We start from the raw sequence: 26393 nt of genomic DNA, 5'->3' as shown, positions 1-26393 counted from the left end.
CTGTGTGTATTATCTCTGTACTGTGACATCACTGTGTGTATTATCCTGTACTGTGACATCACTGTGTGTATTATCCTGCACTGTGACATCACTGTGTGTATTATCCCTGTACTATGACATCACTGTGTGTATCATCTCTGTACTGTGACATCACTGTGTATATTATCTTGTACTGTGACATCACTGTGTATATTATCTTGTACTGTGACATCACTGTGTGTATTATGCTCTGTCTGAAGTAGTCTACACAGCACTAAATACAATATCTTAGCCCATTGCCCAATGTGGTTCAAGTACCCAAAGGCACATAGCTTCAGGTTCCCAGATTCAGGACCCCTGATAGCATTACCGTTTAGCTACATAACACATATACACCCAAATCTATACTGATCTGAGGTGCAGTACTAGTAAGGTGTGACCCTTACCCCCTCTCTGTGGGGGTCCTCGCCAGGACTGGCTCTGGTTATTGCACACACCACATGGACCTCTCATCATCTTCGTGCTACAAACTGTAATTGATTTCTATGCTGTGACGTCGTTGCAGATCCGTCTCCCATGTTTTATTCATGGCGATTGTCACAATTACTAATTACGCAGATTTCGCTCTTGTATAATCAGCGGCCCCTTCTCTCCGTGTTTGTATATTTAATATCTACATTGTCTCGCTAATGAGAATTGCAGAAATAAATAAATCCGCCATCACTTTGAAGTTTTATTTTAATTTATTTATTTTTATCTTTTTTTTTTTTAACCAAAAACAGTCAGAAATGTAAAAAGAAAATGTGGTGAGAACATGAGGTACTTGGCCCTTCCAGAGGCGCTCCGATGCGAGCCTGTATGTAGAGTAACATTACTGAATACCTTAATGGCAGTGTATTGTAAAGTTATATGCTCCCCTCTGGAGCGCTGACCACTGACAGGACGTCAGTGCTGAAGATGAGAGCACATAGCACATAGCTTCACAAAAATACTGTCAGTAAGTTATTCAGTAACAGTAGCTCTGGGGGAAATATTCTGTGCAAACGTGTGAGCGGACACCAACAGGGGTATTCCCATCTCCCCGCACCCTGCTCTGCACTCTCTCCTAGCCAACCAGTACCCTGCTCCGCATTCTCTCCTAGCCAACCAGTACCCTGCTCTACCCTCTCTCACCTAGCCAAACAGTACCCTGCTCTGCACTCTCTCCTACCCAACCAGTACCCTGCTCTGCACTCCTTCCTAGCCAACCAGTACCCTGCTCTGCACTCTCTCCTACCCAACCAGTACCCTGCTCTGCACTCTCTCCTAGCCAACCAGTACCCTGCTCTGCACTCTCTCTCCTAGCCAACCAGTACCCTGCTCTGCACTCTCTCCTAGCCAACCAGTACCCTGCTCTGCACTCTCTCTCCTAGCCAACCAGTACCCTGCTCTACCCTCTCTCACCTAGCCAAACAGTACCCAGCTCTGCACTCTCTCCTAGCCAACCAGTACCCTGCTCTGCACTCTCTCCTAGCCAACCAGTACCCTGCTCTGCACTCTCTCCTAGCCAACCAGTACCCTGCTCTGCACTCTCTCCTAGCCAACCAGTACCCTGCTCTGCACTCTCTCCTAGCCAACCAGTACCCTGCTCTACCCTCTCTCTCCTAGCCAACCAGTACTCTGCTCTGCACTCTCTCCTAGCCAACCAGTACCCTGCTCTACCCTCTCTCCTAGCCATCCAGTACCCTGCTCTACCCTCTCTCCTAGCCAACCAGTACCCTGCTCTGCACTCTCTCCTAGCCAACCAGTACTCTGCTCTACCCTCTCTCCTAGCCAACCAGTACCCTGCTCTACCCTCTCTCACCTAGCCAAACAGTACCCAGCTCTGCACTCTCTCCTAGCCATCCAGTACCCTGCTCTACTCTCTCTCACCTAGCCAACCAGTACCCTGCTCTGCACTCTCTCCTAGCCAACCAGTACCCTGCTCTGCACTCTCTCCTAGCCAACCAGTACCCTGCTCTGCACTCTCTCCTAGTCAACCAGTACCCTGCTCTGCACTCTCTCCTAGCCAACCAGTACCCTGCTCTACCCTATCTCTCCTAGCCAACCAGTACTCTGCTCTACCCTCTCTCACCTAGCCAACCAGTACCCTGCTCTACCCTCTCTCCTAGCCAACCAGTACCCTGCTCTGCACTCTCTCCTAGCCATCCAGTACCCTGCTCTACCCTCTCTCCTAGCCAACCAGTACCCTGCTCTGCACTCTCTCCTAGCCATCCAGTACCCTGCTCTACCCTCTCTCCTAGCCATCCAGTACCCTGCTCTACCCTCTCTCCTAGCCAACCAGTACCCTGCTCTGCATTCTCTCCTAGCCAACCAGTACCCTGCTCTGCACTCTCTCCTAGCCAACCAGCACCCTGCTCTGCACCTTACCCTACTCTGCTCCGATGATAGGCTGCAAAAGGTAATTTTTTCCTTTCGGAGAATAATTGATGTGGGTCCTAACACAAGACTTACTTATAAGAAGAGACTTTCCAAAAGGAACCAGTTTGACATATTTCAGCCATTCTTTTAGGTGTATTTTTACCTTTCTCCCCACTTGTTGCAGGACGCCAGCAGGGCTCTTTGCTAGGCTGGACAGGATATGGTTAAGCAGATAACGATAATGAAAAAAAAAAAAACACCCTCTCCTCCTCCTCCCCCAGGCAATTAATAGCAGAGATGACACGAAATAACAGAAATAGCTGCAAAGGACTCCGGTGACATTGTCACGACAGCCAACGAGCGGCAGCGGCTCCCTGGTCACTGTGACCCTCTCGGTTATTTCTATCTCCTGGAAGTAAAGTCCTTCTATACATGTTATAAGGGGGAGGGGGAGGGGTGGATTACATCTATTACAGGCCTATTAACGCCGGTGACGTCCATGTTTTGAAGCCTAGCGCAGGGCCCCCGGGGACCTGTGACCATCAGCTATAAAGCGGCCTTGCTGCAACTAATCCGTTTTGCGGAGCGTTACTTTAAATTTGTCATGAGTTCTAGGAATAGAGGAGGTCACGGCGGGATTAGAGGAGGCCAATAAAAGCGGCAATGATCAGTATCATATTAACGGCTCCCCTGCCCTACATATACACATACAGGAAATATATATATACACGCACACGGCCGGGCGAGCTGGGACGTCTCTGGTGGCTGCTTGTTCTGCACTTATCATTAAAACCATAAAAACCTGACAGGCGGCTTTATCAGGAGGCCTCCGAGCTTGAAATTAACCTTCCTGATATAGAAGCTTCGTCCCGACCATTATTTATGATTGGGATTTAAGTCGCCGTTGCGGTTTTTTTCGTCAAACTATTAACCGGTTTCGCTCGCCGTTCTACTTACTAAGGGGTTTTGGTTAAGTGCGAAATCTATTATCTTCTAATTGTATAGCGTCAGCGTGCCGGAAAATATGGAAGTCGGGAGGAGGGGGGGAAATAATAGGACGCTGGAAAAAAATGAAAGATCATCCATTGCAGGAGAGAAGAGCTTTGTGACCCTCAGATAACACTTCCTGGACCTATGCTATTGCTGCTATTGCAAAGAAAGGCTCTTCTCCTACCTTTAGATGTCTTCTCCGCGCCGCCATTCGGTATATAATCTGGTTTTCGTCGGTATGCAAATGAGTTCTCTCGCAGCACTAGGGGCGGGCCACAGCGCTCAAACAGCACTGGGGGCGTCCCCAATGTTACGAGAGAACTCTCCAGCGTCGCCTCCATCTTCTTCAGGAACGGGTCTTCTTCGCATCTTCTACCAGCGTTGGCTTCAAACTTCAAGGCCTCAGGCCTAGGGCAAAGCCAACTGCGCATGCCTGCAGGCCACAGGAAAATGGCCACTTACACAGTATTGTAAGTGGCCACTTTCTTGTGGCCGGCGGGCATGCGCAGTCGGCTGCCTGAGGCCTAGAATTTTGAAGTGAGCGCTGGAAGAAGACACAGAGACGTTCCTGAAGAGGATGGAGGCGGCGCTGGAGAGTTCTCTCGCAGCATTGGGGACGCCCCCAGTGCTGCAAGAGAACTAATTTGCATAACAACGAAAACCGGATTATATACCGAACGGCGGCGTGGAGAAGACATCTAAAGGTAGAAGAAGAATAGTCTTTCTTAAGGCTATTCCTAAGTGTTAGGCAGAAAGAAATTGAGTTTTAATGATAGGATCCCTTTAAGGAATTTCTACAGTCTGGTGCGGATGTCTAGGCCACAATAACATGATGCAGATGTGTATCCATTTAACCCATTGACGCTCTGTGACAGATATAGGGTCCTCGTGACTTACCATGGTCTCCACTCTAAGTTCAAAGGGCATGGGATTGTAGACCATCAGCTGGACCTCACAGACGTCGCCTTGTACCCACTGGAAATCTGGACATGAGAAAAACACAATGTTAGCGGAAAATATAGAGCGTGGTTCTCTGAGATAGTATCACACAGGACGGATTAGATACACAGCTCGGACGTCAGTATCACACAGGACGGGATTAGATACACAGCTCGGAAGTCAGTATCACACAGGACGGGATTAGATACACAGCTCGGAAGTCAGTATCACACAGGACGGGATTAGATACACAGCTCGGAAGTCAGTATCACACAGGACGGGATTAGATACACAGCTCGGAAGTAAGTATCACACAGGACGGGATTAGATACACAGCTCGGAAGTCAGTATCACACAGGACGGGATTAGATACACAGCTCAGAAGTCAGTATCACACAGGACGGGATTAGATACACAGCTCGGAAGTCAGTATCACACAGGACGGGATTAGATACACAGCTCGGAAGTCAGTATCACACAGGACGGGATTAGATACACAGCTCGGAAGTCAGTATCGCAAAGGACGGGATTAGATACACAGCTCGGAAGTCTGTATCGCACAGGAGAATGCCATATCTTAAGTGCCATTAAGACTTGTCAAACCCCGGTATCTATATACATGATGTGTATCTCTGACATGGGCCCCCTCCCCTGTAGTCGTCCTTTCCCTCTCTTCGGCCACCAGAAATCCATCTAGGGTACATTATATAGAAGACATTGAGGAGGGGGATACAGTATTGGTGGGTTATGTTAGGACAGACCATCAATATCAGATCAGTGCAGGTCTAATTCCTGACAACTAACTTAAAGGTGTTTTTATGGAGCTCTCAAGGATCGGTGGGGTCCAACACCCGGACCCCGAACCAATCAGAGGATCAGAAGCTGTATAGATGGTGTAATGCTAGAATAAGCTGTGCTCTGATACAAGTGAATGGAAGTAGATCTGCAGTCTCCTGGCGCCCCTGTATGGGAGCTGCATACAATGTACAGAGCCTAACGCTGCAGCAGCGGTGCAAGGAACATCCATCTTTGCTCCTATCCACCTCAATGCAAGTAGAGCTGATCCCAGACGTTGAATACAGCGCTGATCAGTTTGGGGTCTGGGTGTCAGACCCCCATTGATCAGATACTGATAGAGAAGTTATAAGTAACCCATGCCCTAGGGAACAACCCCTTTAAGTAGCCTGCTGTATTACCACTTCTTCTTCATTGTTTACCAAGAACAGCGCCACACACTCAGTAGAGGTTACGCCTGGTATTGCAGCTCGGTCCCATTCCCCTGCACCAGGCACAGGTACTACAAAATGTATGGCACTTAACCTGGATGAACAGCGACCAGAACAGGACCCCTAGGCAGACCCTTCCATCAAGGGTCCATCAAGCCCCCAAAATATCGATATCCCCTTGCTTCAGGTGAGATCCTAAATTCTACAACAGGTCTGCACTCCAAGCAAGGCCTGAATAACCAGACTTTCTGGATTATCAGACCCTGGATTAGAGGAATCTCTCTGTAATTATGAATTAATACACTGAGGCAATGACAGGAGTATCATAGAGGGACGACCAAAGGTCGCTGGTACAAATTCAAGTTATTGATCTCCAGTCCTGCGTTACAAGAACGTGGTGAGGAAATATACGAGCGTTCTGCCAAAGTATAAGACAGCACTGTGCTCCTGGGGGCGCCGTCCATCGTTCTCGACTCTCCAAGGTCCCCTTAGCCATCAATGTCTCATACTGTTCAGACAAGGAATAAAACAAGAGGTGGACAAGAGGCCGGCGAGGCGCTTCGTGTGCCAGCCCTGAATCTATTTGCAGAAAAGCAGAACAATTCGCCGTCGCCACACGAAGGAAAACTCTGGAGTGATATTACCTCGGAATGGCCGGCCGCGGCCCCAGCGAAGGAATCCAGCCTGCTGAGCACCGTGGCCTTTTACGACCAAAATAAAAAAACCTATTTGTAGAAACATATTTCTCCGGTTCTAAGGGCAGCCGCGAGAGCGATACCGTAAATAATTAACGACTCTGAAAATATCGCTAACGAGTAATTTACTCCCTGGATGAAAGGTGAAATGATGGCGGGTAATTACCATAGAACAATAAAGACGCGATATCATTAGGATTGTAGATTACATCTCATTACTGGGAGCGCATTACAAACAAGAGCAAAGTCGCTGGAGGGCGCAATCTACATGCAAAGTGCCGGCAAGGGGCTGGGAAACAGAAGTGGCCCTAAAGCGGTGCAGGGGCCAGAGAGCAACAATGTGTCAATAATCAATTAATGTAATAACAATGACTGTGTAACTGCTAAAACGTAGGACTGGAACGCAACGTTGTAGTCCGCCGCACCCTCCCTGGTCAGTGTATCCGGGCTTCTTCAGTGCATGGCGCAGATAGGGAATTTCTTCCATTTTTTTTTATTTTTTATTTTTTTTTTTACATATCAACTTGCAAAAAAAAAAATTTGCATGCAGTTAGCGTCTGTGCAATAATTCCAAATATATTTTTGGAATCCTGACATGTATTTTGGACTGCGTCTGACATTGAAGAATACATACACCAGTTAACACTAAATGCACAAGAGTAGGAAGAGCCTAAGTATATACATTATTGATAAAATTCGGATGCCTGAAGCTGCCAATAGAGGGAGCTCAGGAGCTTATTGCATACAGATTTCTTAGCCCTATATAACTCCCTATGCAGACTGCTCCCCCTAGTGGATGTGCCTAAGCAATAAAGTCCTTGGCACAATGTGCATTTGTTGGTGCTGCTTCCAATTATTTTTTCTCTGGTTCTCCTGACCTTGCTTATTTCTGCTCTGACCGCCTTGACCCTCATATTCTTGGGTTTTGGCTCTTTCCAAGACGGATATCATCTGCTTTACGGAATATGCAAAGTCCGGCCAACATGCAAAGTGTGAAATGAGGCCGATATAGATCAGACCTAGCAAAATTCTGCAGAGCAACTATGAAAAGCAGCGCAGATGAATAGTCTCCTGTGAAGGGCGCTCTTCACCGAGAAGGACGTCTTTAAAGAAGCAGGTGAAGGGTTTAGAGATTTGGGGGCAGCGCTGAGATCACAATGTGTCCTGCTCTGACACTCAAGACCTCAAAGCACCTCGGCCTTTTGTTGTGTGATCCTTGTCAGAGCGTTCACATGTAAATGAAGGAGCGGGGATTATGGTGGAGAACACAGAAAAGCAGAGAGATTACAAGAAGCTAAAAGAGGATCCCGAAATAGACCGATCCCAATATTAATATCCAAGAGGAGAGAAGGAAGAGTCACCGGCTCTGACCGAGGAAATCACATAGAAGCCACTCTGTCCAAGGCCCACCTCAGCTAACTTCTAGCCCTGTATCTTCTGCACTCCTTTCTCTGGATACATCTTGGCTGACTTTTTCTCCCACCCGTCCTCTTAGGTCCTCCTCAGCTCACTCCTTGACCTGCCTCTTGTCTCCAAGTGGAACCCTTTTTTGTTTTAGCCCATCTCCGTGCACTGCACCGCTCGGAGGCCCAACTCAAAAGCTTCTTGCCCAGCCTCTTGTATCCGGTTGCACCCCTGTTGTCTCTTCGTTCAATCCTTACCCCACATCTCCAGATGCACGCCTGCTTTCCCTCCGGACACTTCATCTCCCTTCTTGGCTGTTCTTCACTTACCCCACATCTCCACCTCCGCTTAGACCTCCAGAGGACGCAGAACAATATTAGTAGCGCCCTGATGGTATACAGGTGCCCTTACTATAAGGGGGCCTGTAATGGGGACAGTACAGGGGGGGGGGGGGGGGCAATAATGGAGGCAATAGCGGGAGAGTTATACCGTGCGGGGGCCAGGAGACGCTTGCTATGGGGCCCGGTCTTTCCTGATCATCAGCACATATCTCTCTCCGTTATTGATAGATTGTTATATTGTATTCATAGACGACCGCCTAGACCGGATACAACTGTAACAAATGCTCCTCTGTGCAAAGCAATAGTTCTGTACGGATAATACGCCATGGGCCCGCACGTCACCTGCCCTTAATAACACAGAGAAGATTAAATGATTCCACAGGAGAAGCCGGGGACTCATCATGGCGGTAAATTATTTAGCGCCCACGGAAGACTCTTTACCTTCATGGAAACGATTTTATCTGACGGGCTCAGGGACTGCGGTGATTTCGGCGCCCCCTGTGCTATTTATGAACAGGTTTCTTGGAAATCAGGCCCGATCAATCAATCTGTATATTCCCAAGCCGCCATATTGATCCCTTCTTCAGGCTCCTAATGAAAGTCCTGACACCACTACAACTCTGCCGGCCCTGGAGTCATCGGGTCATTACAAAGAAATACAAAGCGGCCGAGGCTCGGACTACAGGGGAGACTGCGACGCTCCGGCAAGGAGTAAAGAGGTGTCAGGAAGAAGTGGTCACATCAATACAGGAGGGTTCTTGGGAGAAGTTTATTTAACCCTTTCCTGACCTCTGCCATGAGAAGCCGCCATAACCACAAGGTGTCCTCTATAATATACAGCGGAGACCCGGCAGCCTGCAAACAAGGCCTGCATTAACTCTTCTGATGCCACATTTTTCCATCACCACCAGATCCAGGGGTGGCGATTCAATTACCATGATAGCCGGGAGCCACCACTAGGGGACGATACGAGCGCGTCTCCTATTCTCCTTGGCCATCCTACTAATATTATAAATGTGAAAACCGCTCAACCGATTTGGCTCAAATTTTCAACAAACATAGTTCCTAGGCAGGATTGAACGATAGGCTACCCAGCCCCATCAGCAGCTCACCTGGATGGGTGCCACGTCTCTATGTGGGCGGAGCTATCAGCTGGCCAGAGCATCCTGAACCAGCGCCCGTATTCTGGGGCAGCGAGAAGTGTGTACGCTGCCCCGCCTGTGTGGGCTCACCACAGGACCACAGTGCTCTGCCGCGGCTGGACAGGGGGTCGCCTGCACCGCGGTCTGGAACGCCGGTTCGGCCTGCTGTCCCGTGGTGGCTGAGGCCTCTGGACTCTGCGTGTCCGTCAGGGATGTCGCCGATGTCTTCTCAGGGCTATCTACAGTGTCATTCGGCCGCGGGAGAAGGGGACTTTGAGAAGGGAGAGGGGTGGGGTGTTGGGAGTGTGGAGGTTGCCGGTCCAGTGGGGGACGTGGGAATGGGGGGGCCTGGGCAGGTAAACCCAGGGGCCCCTGGAAGGGGGACGGGGACAGGGCCGCCACAGCGCCCACAGATGGAATGGGGGCACATGGCTTGCCGCGGGAGGGGGCCCTCATAGGCACCCCTGTAACATCGGTGCACGGGGAGCCCGGGGTTTGGTGAGGCCGAAGGCACAGGTTGGTGGGGGGAAAGGTGACACAGGGTCTGGGGGGGGGGAAATGGTCACTGGGTAAGGAAGACAGGGAAGGGGGCATGGGGTTGGTAACACGGGGGAAGGGGGCATGGGGTTGGGGGGGGGGGCATGGGGTTGGGGGGAAAAGGAGCACGGGGTAGGTAACACGGGGGAAGGGGGCATGGGGTTGGGGGGGGGGAGGGGCACGGGGTAGGAGAAAGAAGCGAGTACATGAGGGAGTGGGTAGGAAAAAAGGGCAGGGCGCCAGGTGGGAGATGAGGAAAAGGGAGCCGCTGTGGACACAAGGCAAAGGAAGAAGCCTGCGCGGCGCTACAGGTGGGTCACGCAGGGGGTCAGGGTTTCGCGGATGAAGTCGCGGGTACTGCTAGTGTAGTTATAAAAAGACATGGTCCCAAGTGCAACAAGGTACCTATACCTATACCTATAGGGGCCTGGGACCACCACACATTGTATAGGGAACTGTGAAAGAAGATGACGGCCATGCTCAGAGGTGTCACATGAAGCTCCGGGCCCCGATGCAAAATCTGTACTGGACCCCCAACTATAATTGTACCCTGGTCTTTCCATACTGGGAAGAGACACCATATGGGCTCCTGGGCCAGACTGCACCCTCTCAAATTATACCCCCGTATTCCACATGTATGTAAGCAACATAAATGAGCAACTAAAATGGGTCAACCATGATTTTTGTTTACTACACAGTGCACAGAGCCAGAAGCAAATGCCCTGTAGAATAGCCTGCACTGACATTAGTATACAGAGCATGGAACTATCTTCTTGTGTCTCTGTGCACCGTATAGTACATGCACCAGGGAGTCCATGTACTATAGGGAGGGCTCAACATTGAGGGCGTGCTCACGGGAAACGAGGTAAAATGGAGATGCTTACCGATCTTCTTGTTCTTCTCCTCGCTGCGATTGTGGGCGATGATCGGGGAGTAGATGAAGGGGCTTTTGGTGGAAAGCTTCTGACCCAGTAAATTCTTCACCTTCTGAGGCCGTAAAATAACCGGAAGATTCAGAAGCTTCACCGACCTGGGCGAAAGGAGAAGCAATTGTGTTATCAGCATGCAGGGACCGCCATGGCCGCTGGGACTTGGCATCTAACAGGTTATAGGTTCTCCAGGACTTACTGATGACCTATCCGTAGGATATCGGAAGGGGGTCCGACAACTAGGACCCCCCCAATAGTAGTCTGACGAGGCTGAGTGTTCATCGGTCACATAATACAGAATAAGATCAGTCCCATTCACGGAAATAGGACTAAGCTGCAATACCAAGTGCGGCCACAGAGCAACATATGGCGCTGTGCTTGATATTAAGTGAAGCCATATTGCTTACCTGAGGATCGGACCCCTCTGATAACATATTGATCACCTAAGAAGAGGTCATCAATATACAAATCCCCAAAAAAACCTTTAAAGGGGCCCTTTCACCAGCTCCACTTCTCTGAACCATTCAATAGGTGGCGCTACACTGATTCCTATGCAGTTGGTATCCTCTCTCTATGCACCACCCTTCCTGAGCAATCATTTTGATTAGTTGCCACACCCAATATGCTAATGAGCGTTTTTACTGTCCGTTGGCCAGTCTCAGGCTGTCTGCTCCAGCCAAGGACCGCCCACTTGACAGTGGAGAGCCTAATTATTAACTAATTATTACTAACTAACAATTAGTGTTGGTGATGACACGTCCCCTTTAAGAGTGTTAAGCTCCTGAGCACCCCCTAGTGGTGGCAGCAAGTGCTTAGCGTGTTAGGTTTTAAATCTATATACACGTTATAAGCTTGGTCTTGACTTTAAGAGGTTAAAAAGGCGCCAGTGCCATGTGACTGTCGGCGCAGTGATCGCCCGCAATGTCGGGGGATGGGCCACCTTTACCGCCATCTCTTATATAAGAGTCGCTGCCTTTCTACTTGGCTTTATTTAGTAAGAAGAAAGAGTTGATGGAAGTATAATGGGGATACTGGGAAACTGGAGCAGCCGTCTGAGCAGGCGATTGTCACCTTTCCAGAACTTTCCCACTTTGTTGCGGAGATGAGAGGCAGAGTCGGGGTGACAATCACGCTGCAGGAGGTGACCCCATTACTGGCATTTTGTGTATGAGCAGATCAAAGATCTGCCTTATGGGACGCAGAGCAGCCTGTCCATTTATCAGATCGCTCGGCAAGCCAACGGGGGAAGGGCTGGCGGCGGTTAACCCCTCGCAGGACGGAGCGCAGTGAGCGCGGCTTCTGAGAGCGGAATGACGGAACTTTACAAATGGAATTACTCTATGCAAAAAGTTACAAAAACTTTCTAAATGGTTTCCTTTATCTCATTTTCCACTTTCTCATTTAAAGGTGTTACCAATTTTAAAGGGATTGTACCAAGTTATTTCCTAACAGTCGACCCATTCTGAGAGCAGGGGTCTGCTTCTCAGGTCCTGATGAAGTAGCATGCCGATCATGTGCTCAATAGCTCCATTCATTCCCTATGGAAGTGCCAGGTATAGCAGAAAGCTGCACTCACTTATCTATGGAACTCCTATAGAATATGAATGGAGGGTCAGGGTGCAAGATACCCACCGACCAGGAGGCAACACAGTGGCTCAGTAGTTAGCACTGCAACCTTGCAGCGCTGGAGTCCTGGGTTCGAATCCAGGAACAACATCTGCAAGGAGTTTGTATGTTCTCCCCGTGTTTGCGTGGATTTCCATCCCATACTTGAAAGACTTACTGATAGGAAAAAAAATGTACATTGTGATCCCTATATGGGGCTCACAATCTACAAAAAAAAAAGAGGTTGCAGGGGCTACAGTGGACCCTGCAACCTCTATAAAAAAAATTAAAAAATACCCACTGATCATGAAGTTATCCTCTTCACAACTTGGTATGATCTCTTTAAGTGGGCCATACACTTAAAGGGGTCCTCCAGGTCAATATCAGACACCTAGGATTCCCAATGCTGTTCAGGTGAGTGCTGTGGCCTCATTGAATACTTAGCATGGCGCCGTCCATTGTATATTGGCTTGCCTGGTACTACAGCTCAGCCCCATCCACTTGAATGAGACGGAACTGTACCTAGCTCATAGGATGAATGTACGTGATATCAGGCAGATATGGGTGACCATGAGCTATCCTAAGGAAAGGTCATCAAAATGTAACTCCTGTATAACCTTAAGATATTCTTTGGCCAACAACCATTCCTCCTGGACCCTCTATATGCATGTACACACACTCAGCCGAGTGTCCGTGTGTTCTCAATGGCATCAGTCACTGCCTTCCGGGCATGCAGTCATACGACAACTATGGCTACCCCTAGAGGCAGCTTACAGTCATACATTGAACTGGAATGGCTCTCTCTACTGGTGGCCAGAATGTGATCGAGGAGGTCACCAGCAACTGGGAGAGGTGAATGCATTTTAACAGAGATGCTGTGGTGCCCATTGTTCTGGGGGAGTTTGGGGAGCTCTCCCCCCCCATATCTGGGGGTCTCCTGTCCATTCCAGAACTCTTCAATACAGTTAACACATACCCCAAAGCCTCACATAGTACTTACCTCACAATGGGCAGCTTAGTGAAGGGTACAGGAGGCAGCGTCAGGCCTTCGGGGAGGTGGATGGGTTCCATGGTCCCCGCACATTTTGAGGTGTAACTCTCCAGACTCTGCGCCACGTCCTTCTTCTCTGCAGATGGGGAAAAATAATGCAAGTGAGATATCAGCGAGGATTATAAGAGAACATGGCCAGTGGACCTACGAAGCCACCAAGCCATTGTAATAGAGCTAAAGCCCTGCCAGGACCTTACACCTTAGTATGGCGCGGGGGGGTCGTCCAGCACATCCCTGCATTACATGGACAGCCCGGGTAATTCAATGAGAACCTTGGTCATGCTTTGTTCTGCCAGTGGTGGCGCTGCCGGTGCCCTCCACAGATTACAGAAGATCAATAGGGGTCCCAGAATGGACACAACCTGTGATCATCTTATTAAAGTGGTTTTTCCAGGACTTAGACAATGACCGGGCTCTGACACTTTGCACCGCCACAGATCAGCTGTTTGAATTGACAGGGGCACTTGGCTGATGAAGTCACACTTGTAGGACAAGTGGCCTGTTTGCAGGTCAGTCCTATCCAAAGCAATGATCTGAGCTGTAATACAAAACACAGCCACTATACAATGTACGGCGCTGTGCTTGGTAAACTGTAGCCTCCTGAAATATCTGATCGGTGGGGGTGCCGGGTGTCAGACTAAGGACAGGTCAGCAATCTCTAAAAACTTCTTTAAGAGGGTATTCCCATCTTAACCATAGGAAAGAGGTTACCATGCAAATTGGGGGAGGTCTGGAGAAGTGGATGGACTAGCACAGGCCCCTCTACTCAATTCTATGGGAGCACCGGAGGCTACCAAAATGATCATGGGGGTCTGAGTGGTGTTACCTTGTTACATGGGGAATACTCCTTTAAAAATTATTTGGCAGCTTTGACCTCCAGATTCATTATTATAAAGGTCGGGGCCCCGCTGGTCTTATTAGCAGAGCCCCCTACCCAAGTTTAGCTAGGGACCAGCACACTCAGCATACGCCATGTTAGTCCTCATCCTCTTCCTCGCCCTCACGATGAGGAGTTTATCGATCTCTCCCCCTGCACGAGGAGTCATCCGCTATAAATGTGCTCGCCAGAGTCGCCGCCTGCTCCATTTACTTCTCGCCGAGCCCGCGCCTCGGTAGGTGACGGGTTTGCTCGGCTAAAATTAATCGCACGCCTTTTATGTATCTTGGAGAACAAAGGTTGCAGAGTCTGCAAGCTCAGCAGATAAGGTGACACCACCGGGGTAGTGAGCTGGACGCAGCCCGGCGGGTGCCATTAAATATAGCTGTTTAATTAGGGTAATGAAGTGGCGTTCATCTACAGTGTCCTGACACTGCGCCCGGGGAGGAGCCGAGCGCCTCGTAATAACTTCATCCATCCTGTGGCCGCGCCGCGATAGTAATAAGACAATAGAGAATCAGACAGGACGAGGTTTAGGAGGTGATAGCAGGCCCGTCCTGTGCCCATGATGTAAAGCGCGGCGACCTCGGAGAAGTAATTACATGAACGATGCGGACAGATAGCGAATGATAAATTCTGCAATCGCTGGAGCAAATATCAGGGACAAGATGGATCCCGGGTGAACCAGAGTGGGGAAGGAGGGGAGCGTTATCTGGGCGCGCTCAGGATCATTCACAGCATTTATTTTAAGAGGGTTTTCGGAAAACACAAATTCAATAAATTTCCCATATCAGGAACGACACGCTGCTCTCCTGAAATACTCTGCGCTGCCGTCAACTCTACAATGCTTAGACTGTGCCCCTCACAATATCAGCACACGCCTGTCCTGAAATATTCTGCAACTCTGATTCTTCTCCTGTATAGATCTTAGATTGTAACCTTTTACCAAGATTAACATACCCTTCTCCTGAAATACTCTGCGCTGCTGGGACCCTGCTTCTTTCACTAGGTCACTCTAATTCTGTGCCCCTCAAAAGATCAGAGGATTCCTGTCCTGAAACACTCTGTGCTGGAGGACTCTGCTCCTTCCACTATATAACTCTCACAAGATCAGAGCACTCCTGTCCTGAAATACTCTGCACTGCTGGGACCATACTTCTTTCACTATGTCACTCTAATTCTGTTCCCCTCCAAAGATCGGAGCACTCCTGTCCTGAAATACTCTGTGCTAGAGGACTCTGCTCCTTCTACTATAGAACTCGAATTCTGTGCCCCTCCCAAGATCAGAGCATTCTTGTCCTGAAATACTCTGTGCTGCTGGCGACTCTGCTCCTTCCACTATGTAGATCTCAGGCAGTGGTCTTGTACGAGATCTGCACGTTCCTTTCCTTAAATACTTTGTGCTTCTGGGGCATCAGTCTGTGACTCTTACTCTACTGCTCCTATTACTTCAAGCCCTGTTCACACTAACACATGACAGGACAGGTCACCCAGAGGAACTGCACACACCCCTGCCGAAATATTGGGTATGGGTATTGTATGCCCTGGTAAGATATATAGGGACTTGTTAGACCATCCATACCCCGCTAAGAATTCTGGGCAAGAAATATGCAAATGGTCCACCTTGGTGGAAAAGTGGAACCTCCTCTAGCTTCACCTTGTGGAAGGAGCGACCTATATCGATCAATGCCTGGTTTTGATGACAGCCAATAGCCAGTCACTGAACTGCATAACGGACCCCCCAACCCCACTGACTCAGATGCGAATGCAAAGATAGGCTAAGCCCAAGATAGGAGTGAACCCTTCTCCTTAAATACTCTGTGCTGCAGCGAACACTAACCCTCAGCGAGGTGCCTGCAGTAGTAGGTGATCGTTCATTCTCCGATTCTCTGCAATGACATCACTTTTGATCGCTCATCACATCTTCACGGTCCAGAAAGGTCGGAGACAAAACGCGCTTCTTGCAAAATCCGAAAGTCTTCTAAAGCGCGTTCCCCAGAAGAATTTATCAAGTGTCCCAGATGAGGATTAATAATGGCTAAAAATAAGAAGCGCACTTGGACGACAGTCAGAGGACGGCTCAGAAGGACGCTCAGAGGAAGCCTAATGGGGACAATTGATTTAGGCAACGGGAGCCAAGGAAGTAAAGTGTCATGTGACACGGCGGCGATCTGGCGAATAATTACAATGGAAAACGGCCTCATATCCGCAGCTGATCAGTCATTTCAAGGGACACGTCCATCAAACCTTAAAGGGACAGTTCAAGATCAGAAAACGATAGCTGCTTTCCTCTACAAACAGCGCCACACCTGTCCACAGGTTGCATCTGGAATTGCACTTTGACACGGGACCAGGACACAATACCAGATACAACCCATGCACAGATATGGCGATATTTCTGGATGAAAGTAAACTCTCCTGCCCTGGTTCAACCCCTCAAAACCAAAAATAACAGGACAGAATAAATCTGCAGATCACACGGCACCAGAACCTGACCGATGTGGCTGCGTCCCGGCGCCGTAGACAATATATAGCTACAGCGGCGCACCTGCCTCATTCATCGCCGGCGCCTTTTATTTCTCCGAATTTATGGATTTTTCTTTATGCAGAATACAAGAGCGCAGCTCACGCCGGCGCACAATACCACCCAGCTGCTAAAAACAAAAGAAAAGAAGTGTATACGAACAAAAGACAAAGAAAAATCCCCGTGTGCGAGCGGCTGCGCTGTCAAATGTCAAGTGTTCCCAAAGAAGTGGAATTGTTCTATGGAAAGTGGAAGGAAAATTCACACAGGCCCCTAAAGAGGAGACCCAGGGAGTACAGAAAGTGTAAGGTAACAAGCTACAGCATTGCTCAGCCTGAGCTTCCTGGTTCATGCACGATAACATGACAGCAGGCGTGCACTTTATATATACCGTGATGACTCCATCTATGATCGGCATCCTCAACCGGAGTCTGACATGGTCTGAAATACACCCTTTGTCTTAAGTAATGCATCAGGTTGCTATCCCGTGCTTTACACTGCAGCTCTGCTCCATCAGTACACAGCTACCATCGGTGACGCCAAGAATTACAGATGTCTGCATGAGGTCACCTGTCTGCAGACGCTGCTACCACAATGTGAAGAAAGACCTAGAAGGACAAATCTCTTTCATACCCTGTTTGTTACAATGTATCAGTACAGGAGAGGATCGTCTGAACCAAACACTGTAACAAACCCTCAGCTGTGAGAAGTATTAGGCAGCTTCAGACAATGTGAATTTCTGGTGTCAAAAAAATCCACAGAAATTTTCAATATACATATTAATCTGACATGTACAAAGAAGTGATTTTTGCCACCCAGCTTTCCCAGAGGCAGATATAGGATAGGACTCTATAACCTTCCGCCTCTTAATGAGCAGAGAGAGGAGGAGAGGATTGTGGAAATGTCTCGGTGAAGATGTGCAGCGAGATGAGACAATGAGGCGAGCGCTCCGCACACAGAGGCTTTATCTGCGCCCAGCGAGCGGCAAACAAGAAGAAAATCACACACAAGAGTGCGGCGAGCGCAGGGGACGGGACGGCGACCTGCACAAAGTGACCGCCTGCTGCCACCGACTGAGACAGAGCTGACAGCAAGAAGAGACATCCTCTGTGCATGAAGAGACAGATCAGTGGAGAGACAGCCCCTGTAATACAAATACATGGAGAGACAGCCCCTGTAAACTAGAAGTATGGAGAGACAGCCCCTGACAGCTCTGATAGCATATATGAATGTGGAGAGACAGCCCTGATAGTATATATGAATGATGAGACAGCTCTGATAGCATATATGAATGTGGAGAGACAGCCCTGATAGTATATATGAATGAAGAGACAGCTCTGATAGTATATATGAAGAGACAGCCCTGATAGCATATATGAATGATGAGACAGCTCTGATAGCATATATGAATGTGGAGAGACAGCCCTGATAGTATATATGAATGAAGAGACAGCTCTGATAGTATATATGAATGAAGAGACAGCCCTGATAGTATATATGAATGTGGAGAGACAACTCTGATAGTATATATGAATGATGAGACAGCTCTGATAGCATATATGAATGTGGAGAGACAGCCCTGATAGTATATATGAATGAAGAGACAGCTCTGATAGTATATATGAAGAGACAGCCCTGATAGCATATATGAATGATGAGACAGCTCTGATAGCATATATGAATGTGGAGAGACAGCCCTGATAGTATATATGAATGAAGAGACAGACCTGATAGTATATATGAATGAAGAGACAGCCCTGATAGTATATATGAATGAAGAGACAGCTCTGATAGTATATATGAATGAAGAGACAGCCCTGATAGTATATATGAATGAAGAGACAGCCCTGATAGTATATATGAATGTGGAGAGACAGCCCTGATAGTATATATGAATGAAGAGACAGCTCTGATAGTATATATGAATGAAGAGACAGCCCTGATAGTATATATGAATGAAGAGACAGCCCTGATAGTATATATGAATGTGGAGAGACAGCCCTGATAGTATATATGAATGAAGAGACAGCCCTGATAGTATATATGAATGAAGAGACAGCCCTGATAGTATATATGAATGTGGAGAGACAACTCTGATAGTATATATGAATGAAGAGACAGCTCTGATAGTATATATGAATGAAGAGACAGCTCTGAAAGTATATATGAATGAAGAGACAGCTCTGATAGTATATATGAATGTGGAGAGACAACTCATAGTATATATGAATGAAGAGACAGCTCTGATAGTATATATGAATGAAGAGACAGCCCTGATAGTATATGTGAATGTGGAGGGACAGCTCTGATAGTATATATGAATGAAGAGACAGCCCTGATAGTATATATGAATGTGGAGAGACAGCCCTGATAGTATATATGAATGTGGAGGGACAGCTCTGATAGTATATATGAATGAAGAGACAGTTCTGATAGTATATATGAATGAAGAGACAGCCCTGATAGTATATATGAATGTGGAGAGACAGCCCTGATAGTATATATGAATGAAGAGACAGACCTGATAGTATATATGAATGAAGAGACAGCCCTGATAGTATATATGAATGAAGAGACAGCTCTGATAGTATATATGAATGAAGAGACAGCTCTGATAGTATATATGAAGAGACAGCTCTGATAGTATATATGAATGTGGAGAGACAACTCTGATAGTATATATGAATGAAGAGACAGCCTTGATAGTATATATGAATGTGGAGAGACAGCTCTGAGAGTATATATGAATGAAGAGACAGCCCTGATAGTATATATGAATGAAGAGACAGCTCTGATAGCATATATTAATGAAGAGACAGCCCTGATAGCATATATGAAGAGACAGCCCTGATAGTATATATGAATGAAGAGACAGCTCTGATAGTATATATGAATGAAGAGACAGCCCTGATAGTATATATGAATGTGGAGGGACAGCTCTGATAGTATATATGAATGAAGAGACAGCCCTGATAGCATATATGAATGAAGAGACAGCCCTGATAGTATATATATGAATGAAGAGACAGCCCTGATAGTATATATGAATGCGGAGAGACAACTCTGATAGTATATATGAATGAAGAGACAGCTCTGATAGTATATATGAATGAAGAGACAGCTCTGATAGTATATATGAATGAAGAGACAGCTCTGATAGTATATATGAATGAAGAGACAGCTCTGATAGTATATATGAATGTGGAGAGACAACTCTGATAGTATATATGAATGAAGAGACAGCTCTGATAGTATATATGAATGAAGAGACAGCCCTGATAGTATATGTGAATGTGGAGGGACAGCTCTAATAGTATATATGAATGAAGAGACAGCCCTGATAGTATATATGAATGTGGAGAGACAGCCCTGATAGTATATATTAGTATGTATGAATGTGGAGGGACAGCTCTGATAGTATATATGAATGAAGAGACAGCTCTGATAGTATATATGAATGAAGAGACAGCTCTGATAGTATATATGAATGAAGAGACAGCCCTGATAGTATATATGAATGTGGAGAGACAGCCCTGATAGTATATATGAATGAAGAGACAGCCCTGATAGTATATATGAATGAAGAGACAGCTCTGATAGTATATATGAATGTGGAGAGACAACTCTGATAGTATATATGAATGAAGAGACAGCTCTGATAGTATATATGAATGAAGAGACAGCTCTGATAGTATATATGAATGAAGAGACAGCTCTGATAGTATATATGAATGAAGAGACAGCTCTGATAGTATATATGAATGAAGAGACAGCTCTGATAGTATATATGAATGTGGAGAGACAACTCTGATAGTATATATGAATGAAGAGACAGCTCTGATAGTATATATGAATGAAGAGACAGCTCTGATAGTATATATGAATGAAGAGACAGCTCTGATAGTATATATGAATGTGGAGAGACAACTCTGATAGTATATATGAATGAAGAGACAGCTCTGATAGTATATATGAATGAAGAGACAGCCCTGATAGTATATATGAATGTGGAGAGACAGCCCTGATAGTATATATGAATGAAGAGACAGACCTGATAGTATATATGAATGAAGAGACAGCCCTGATAGTATATATGAAGAGACAGCTCTGATAGTATATATGAATGAAGAGACAGCTCTGATAGTATATATGAATGAAGAGACAGCTCTGATAGTATATATGAAGAGACAGCTCTGATAGTATATATGAATGTGGAGAGACAACTCTGATAGTATATATGAATGAAGAGAAAGCTCTGATAGCATATATTAATGAAGAGACAGCCCTGATAGCATATATGAAGAGACAGCCCTGATAGTATATATGAATGAAGAGATAGCTCTGATAGCATATATGAATGAAGAGACAGCCCTGATAGTATATATGAATGAAGAGACAGCTCTGATAGTATATATGAATGAAGAGACAGCCCTGATAGTATATATGAATGTGGAGAGACAACTCTGATAGTATATATGAATGAAGAGACAGCTCTGATAGTATATATGAATGAAGAGACAACTCTGATAGCATATATGAATGAAGAGACAGCCTTGATAGTATATATGAATGTGGAGAGACAGCTCTGATAGTATATATGAATGAAGAGACAGCCCTGATAGTATATATGAATGAAGAGACAGCCCTGATAGCATATATGAATGAAGAGACAGCTCTGATAGTATATATGAATGAAGAGACAGTTCTGATAGTATATATGAATGAAGAGACAGCTCTGATAGTATATATGAATGTGGAGAGACAACTCTGATAGTATATATGAATGAAGAGACAGCTCTGATAGTATATATGAATGAAGAGACAGCTCTGATAGTATATATGAATGAAGAGACAGCTCTGATAGTATATATGAATGTGGAGAGACAGCTCTGATAGTATATAGGAATGAAGAGACAGCCCTGATAGCATATATGAAGAGACAGACCTGATAGTATATATGAATGGTGAGACAGCCCTGATAGTATATATGAATGAAGAGACAGCTCTGATAGTATATATGAATGAAGAGACAGTTCTGATAGTATATATGAATGAAGAGACAGCCCTGATAGCATATATGAAGAGACAGACCTGATAGTATATATGAATGGTGAGACAGCCCTGATAGTATATATGAATGAAGAGACAGCTCTGATAGTATATATGAATGTGGAGAGACAACTCTGATAGTATATATGAATGAAGAGACAGCTCTGATAGTATATATGAATGAAGAGACAGCTCTGATAGTATATATGAATGAAGAGACAGCTCTGATAGTATATATGAATGAAGAGACAGCCCTGATAGTATATATGAATGAAGAGACAGCTCTGATAGTATATATGAATGAAGAGACAGCTCTGATAGTATATATGAATGTGAAGAGACAACTCTGATAGTATATATGAATGAAGAGACAGCTCTGATAGTATATATGAATGAAGAGACAGCTCTGATAGTATATATGAATGAAGAGACAGCTCTGATAGTATATATGAATGTGGAGAGACAATTCTGATAGTATATATGAATGAAGAGACAGCCTTGATAGTATATATGAATGTGGAGAGACAGCTCTGATAGTATATATGAATGAAGAGACGGCCCTGATAGTATATATGAATGAAGAGACAGCTCTGATAGTATATATGAATGAAGAGACAGCCCTGATAGTATATATGAATGAAGAGACAGCTCTGATAGCATATATTAATGAAGAGACAGCCCTGATAGCATATATGAAGAGACAGCCCTGATAGTATATATGATTGAAGAGACAGCTCTGATAGCATATATGAATGAAGAGACAGCCCTGATAGTATATATGAATGTGGAGAGACAACTCTGATAGTATATATGAATGAAGAGACAGCTCTGATAGTATATATGAATGAAGAGACAACTCTGATAGTATATATGAATGAAGAGACAGCCTTGATAGTATAGATGAATGTGGAGAGACAGCTCTGATAGTATATATGAATGAAGAGACAGCTCTGATAGTATATATGAATGAAGAGACAACTCTGATAGTATATATGAATGAAGAGACAGCCTTGATAGTATATATGAATGTGGAGAGACAGCTCTGATAGTATATATGAATGAAGAGACAGCCCTGATAGTATATATGAATGAAGAGACAGCCCTGATAGCATATATGAATGAAGAGACAGCTCGGATAGTATATATGAATGAAGAGACAGTTCTGATAGTATATATGAATGAAGAGACAGCTCTGATAGTATATATGAATGTGGAGAGACAACTCTGATAGTATATATGAATGAAGAGACAGCTCTGATAGTATATATGAATGAAGAGACAGCTCTGATAGTATATATGAATGAAGAGACAGCTCTGATAGTATATATGAATGAAGAGACAGCCCTGATAGTATATATGAATGAAGAGACAGCTCTGATAGTATATATGAATGAAGAGACAGCTCGGATAGTATATATGAATGTGGAGAGACAGCTCTGATAGTATATATGAATGTGGAGAGACATCTCTGATAGTATATATGAATGAAGAGACAGCTCTGATAGCATATATGAAGAGACAGACCTGATAGTATATATGAATGGTGAGACAGCCCTGATAGTATATATGAAGAGACAGCTCTGATAGTATATATGAATGAAGAGACAGCTCTGATAGTATATATGAATGAAGAGACAGCCCTGATAGTATATATGAATGAAGAGACAGCCCTGATAGTATATATGAAGAGACAGCCCTGATAGTATATATGAATGAAGAGACAGCCCTGATAGTATATATGAATAGAGAGACAGCTGTGATAGTATATATGAATGAAGAGACAGCCCTGATAGTATATATGAATGGAGAGACAGCCCTGATAGTATATATGAATGAAGAGACAGCCCTGATAGTATATATGAATAGAGAGACAGCTGTGCTAGTATATATGAATGGAGAGACAGCCCTGATAGTATATATGAATGGAGAGACAGCCCTGATAGTATATATGAATGGAGAGACAGCTCTGATAGTATATATGAATGGAGAGACAGCCCTGATAGACATTACAATACATGTGACTGGATACTAGATATTAGACAGTTTTGCGGTTTGGATTCTCGTAGTGGTCGCCATTTATGGCACCAAACACAGGGGACTGGACATGGACACACAATTTCCATTAAGAGAAGTAGAGTGATGCTACAAAGCAGCACAGAGTATTTCAGGTTATGAACAAGCTGATCCTGGGAGGTGTAGTGACCGGTCCACTAATTAGACAGCTAGAGACCACAGTGTAAGGAGCATTATCGTCAGCAGCACAGAGGAATTCAGGAGCTGATCTTGTCTGAGGTCACATACTGGCAGTTATATAGTGGACGGAGCCAGGGCCCCAGCAGCACAGAGTATTACAGCAGAGGAGGGTGTTGATCTTACAGAGGAGGTCACAGTTACACAGTGGATGGAGCCTGGCCCCCAGCAGCACAGAGTATTACAGGAGAGGAGTGTGCTGATCTTACAGAGGGGGTCACAGTTACATAGTGGACGGAGCCGGGCCCCCAGCAGCACAGAGTATTACAGGAGAGGAGTGTGCTGATCTTACAGAGGAGGTCACAGTTACATAGTGGACACAGCCAGGCCCCCAGCAGCACAGAGTATTACAGGAGAGGAAGGTGCTGATCTTACAGAGGAGGTCACAGTTACATAGTGGACAGAGCCAGGCCCCCAGCAGCACAGAGTATTACAGGAGAAGAGGGTGCTGATCTTACAGAGGAGGTCACAGTTACATAGTGGATGGAGTCGGGCCCCCAGCAGCACAGAGTATTACAGGAGAGGAGGGTGCTGAAATTACAGAGGGGGGGATATAATTATAGAACATCTATGGAAGGTGTCAGGACTTCTCAATGCACAAAAATGACGCTTTATCTAGAAAACTAAAAGCGGTGACTTCTTTGTAGAGTCCGGGTATAACCCTACAGTGAATGGGTTAATAGTGGCGGGTCCGGGTCTGCAGTTCATGGTGGGGCCTTGCAGCTGGTGGTGAACCTATCATTACTGAGGAGTGGCGGCCGGTCTGGAGATTGATGATCCTGTCGCTCCAGCGTTTCGCACCATAAAGTATGAGGAGCGACATCATGAGGCAGCGTCTGCTGGGAAATCATCGCTCACATACTCACTGAGTACTTGGCGACTCCTGCGGCCGGTGCTGACTGTGGAGGTGCCACCAGCAAACATGCCAATCACTGCCAAGGGGGCACAATGGCGGGTCAGGGGTCAGGCATGATGGAAAACATAAAGTCAAAAAAGACCGGAGAGGATCGGAGACTGGAGCAGGTACAAAGACGAAACCTGCAGACTGGGAGCGAACAATGTGATAGACGGTCCATACAATATGTCATGTAATACTGACTGTCCCCTGTAGAGGCCACTGCGGCACAGAGTCAGCAGATCAATACATAAAATATAGTGAATGAGCCCCACAATGTACTGGAGAGATAATGGAGGTGTCACAGCAGTCAGTCCAATATAATAGTCACTGAGCGGTATAATGTAATGACCATATATACACCACAGAGCACAGCTATACACTATAAAGAGCACTATTATAGTAGTTACTAGGCTCTGCCCACGACTTGGTGTGCGTGTTGTTGGCGCCGATGATCCACCTATATTCAGAAAATTGCTGTTGTCAATGATCCGCCTGCTCTGGTGTTTCAGCTCTGCTATATCTATGCATATGCACAGCATACCCAGCTCTGATACATCTCTGCATAGGAATAATATACCCAGCTCTGCTACATCTCTGCCATAGGAACAATATACCCAGCTCTGATACATTGCTGCATAGGAACAATATACCCATGCTACATCTCTGCATAGGTACAACATACCCAGCTCTGCTACATCTCTGCATAGGAATAACATACCCAGCACTGCTACATCTCTGCATAGGAACAATATACCCAGCTCTGATACATCTCTGCATAGGAACAATATACCCAGCTCTGCTACATCTCTGCATATTGAGCTGGGTTACATCTCTACATATCCAATCTGCTACCTGTCTGCATACCCAGCCCTGCTACATCTCTGCATAGGCACAGTATACCCAGCTGTGCTAGATCTGGCAATTTAGATTAAAGGGGTTTTCCCTCTCAGTGTCTGAGCAGTTTCTGTCTTATCTGTGTGTTACATAGAGAGAGAACAGAGCTGCTTTATCGGCAAAACTGCAAATAGCTGTAATCTCCTGCAGTGTAATATAGTATATGAACATAAATTCATAACAGTCGTGAAGCCATGTCATTTACCGGGATAAAATGTAGCTGATGTGTTACTCCAGGTTACAAACTATCTATGGGACAAATGTCATCCAAACCCGTTCAGTCGTTTTTGTGTGATTGAGGAAAAAACATCCAAACTGTCACATTTATATTAGTAGGATGGTAAATTCTGGATAAAACTCCTTATATATCATCTCTACAGGTAAATGTATTATAAAACCCCTGCCATCATACACACACATGTGACATTGCAAGGTGCATGACATCATAGAACCCTGTGACATCACACTGGGTGTAGAATGTGTCAAGTTCTCAACGTCAGTCATCTTGTGTCACTAGTGCTTCACAGCTTGACAAAGACAGACGTGCAGGTAAGTAGCTCTTCACTTAGTGCTGACTCCTTCACACATTGTATTGTTGGGAGGGGGGCAGGGGTCTGTTCGGGATTGTTCCATCAGCATTGCCAAAATCTCAGCTAGACCTCT

At 45.9% G+C, this 26393-nt stretch overlaps 1 protein-coding gene across 1 annotated transcript in view; it reads right to left on the bottom strand.

Moving 5' to 3' along the window:
* The window catches only part of TRAPPC9 (trafficking protein particle complex subunit 9), a 71910-nt gene that overhangs the window by 15224 nt on the left and 30293 nt on the right, over nucleotides 1-26393 (bottom strand). Inside the window, exons 10-12 of the mRNA XM_075271944.1 lie at nucleotides 13188-13314; nucleotides 10538-10683; nucleotides 4267-4352 (exon numbers count right to left, since the gene is read on the bottom strand). Of these exons, the coding sequence (XP_075128045.1) occupies nucleotides 4267-4352; nucleotides 10538-10683; nucleotides 13188-13314 (359 nt within the window). The remainder of the gene's footprint in view (nucleotides 1-4266; nucleotides 4353-10537; nucleotides 10684-13187; nucleotides 13315-26393) is intronic.

This window comes from Leptodactylus fuscus, chromosome 4 (assembly GCF_031893055.1).
Source record: "Leptodactylus fuscus isolate aLepFus1 chromosome 4, aLepFus1.hap2, whole genome shotgun sequence".
Classification (NCBI taxonomy): domain Eukaryota; kingdom Metazoa; phylum Chordata; class Amphibia; order Anura; family Leptodactylidae; genus Leptodactylus; species Leptodactylus fuscus.
Note: the sequence above shows the minus strand (reverse complement) of the source record. Positions and strands in the feature narration are given on the sequence as shown.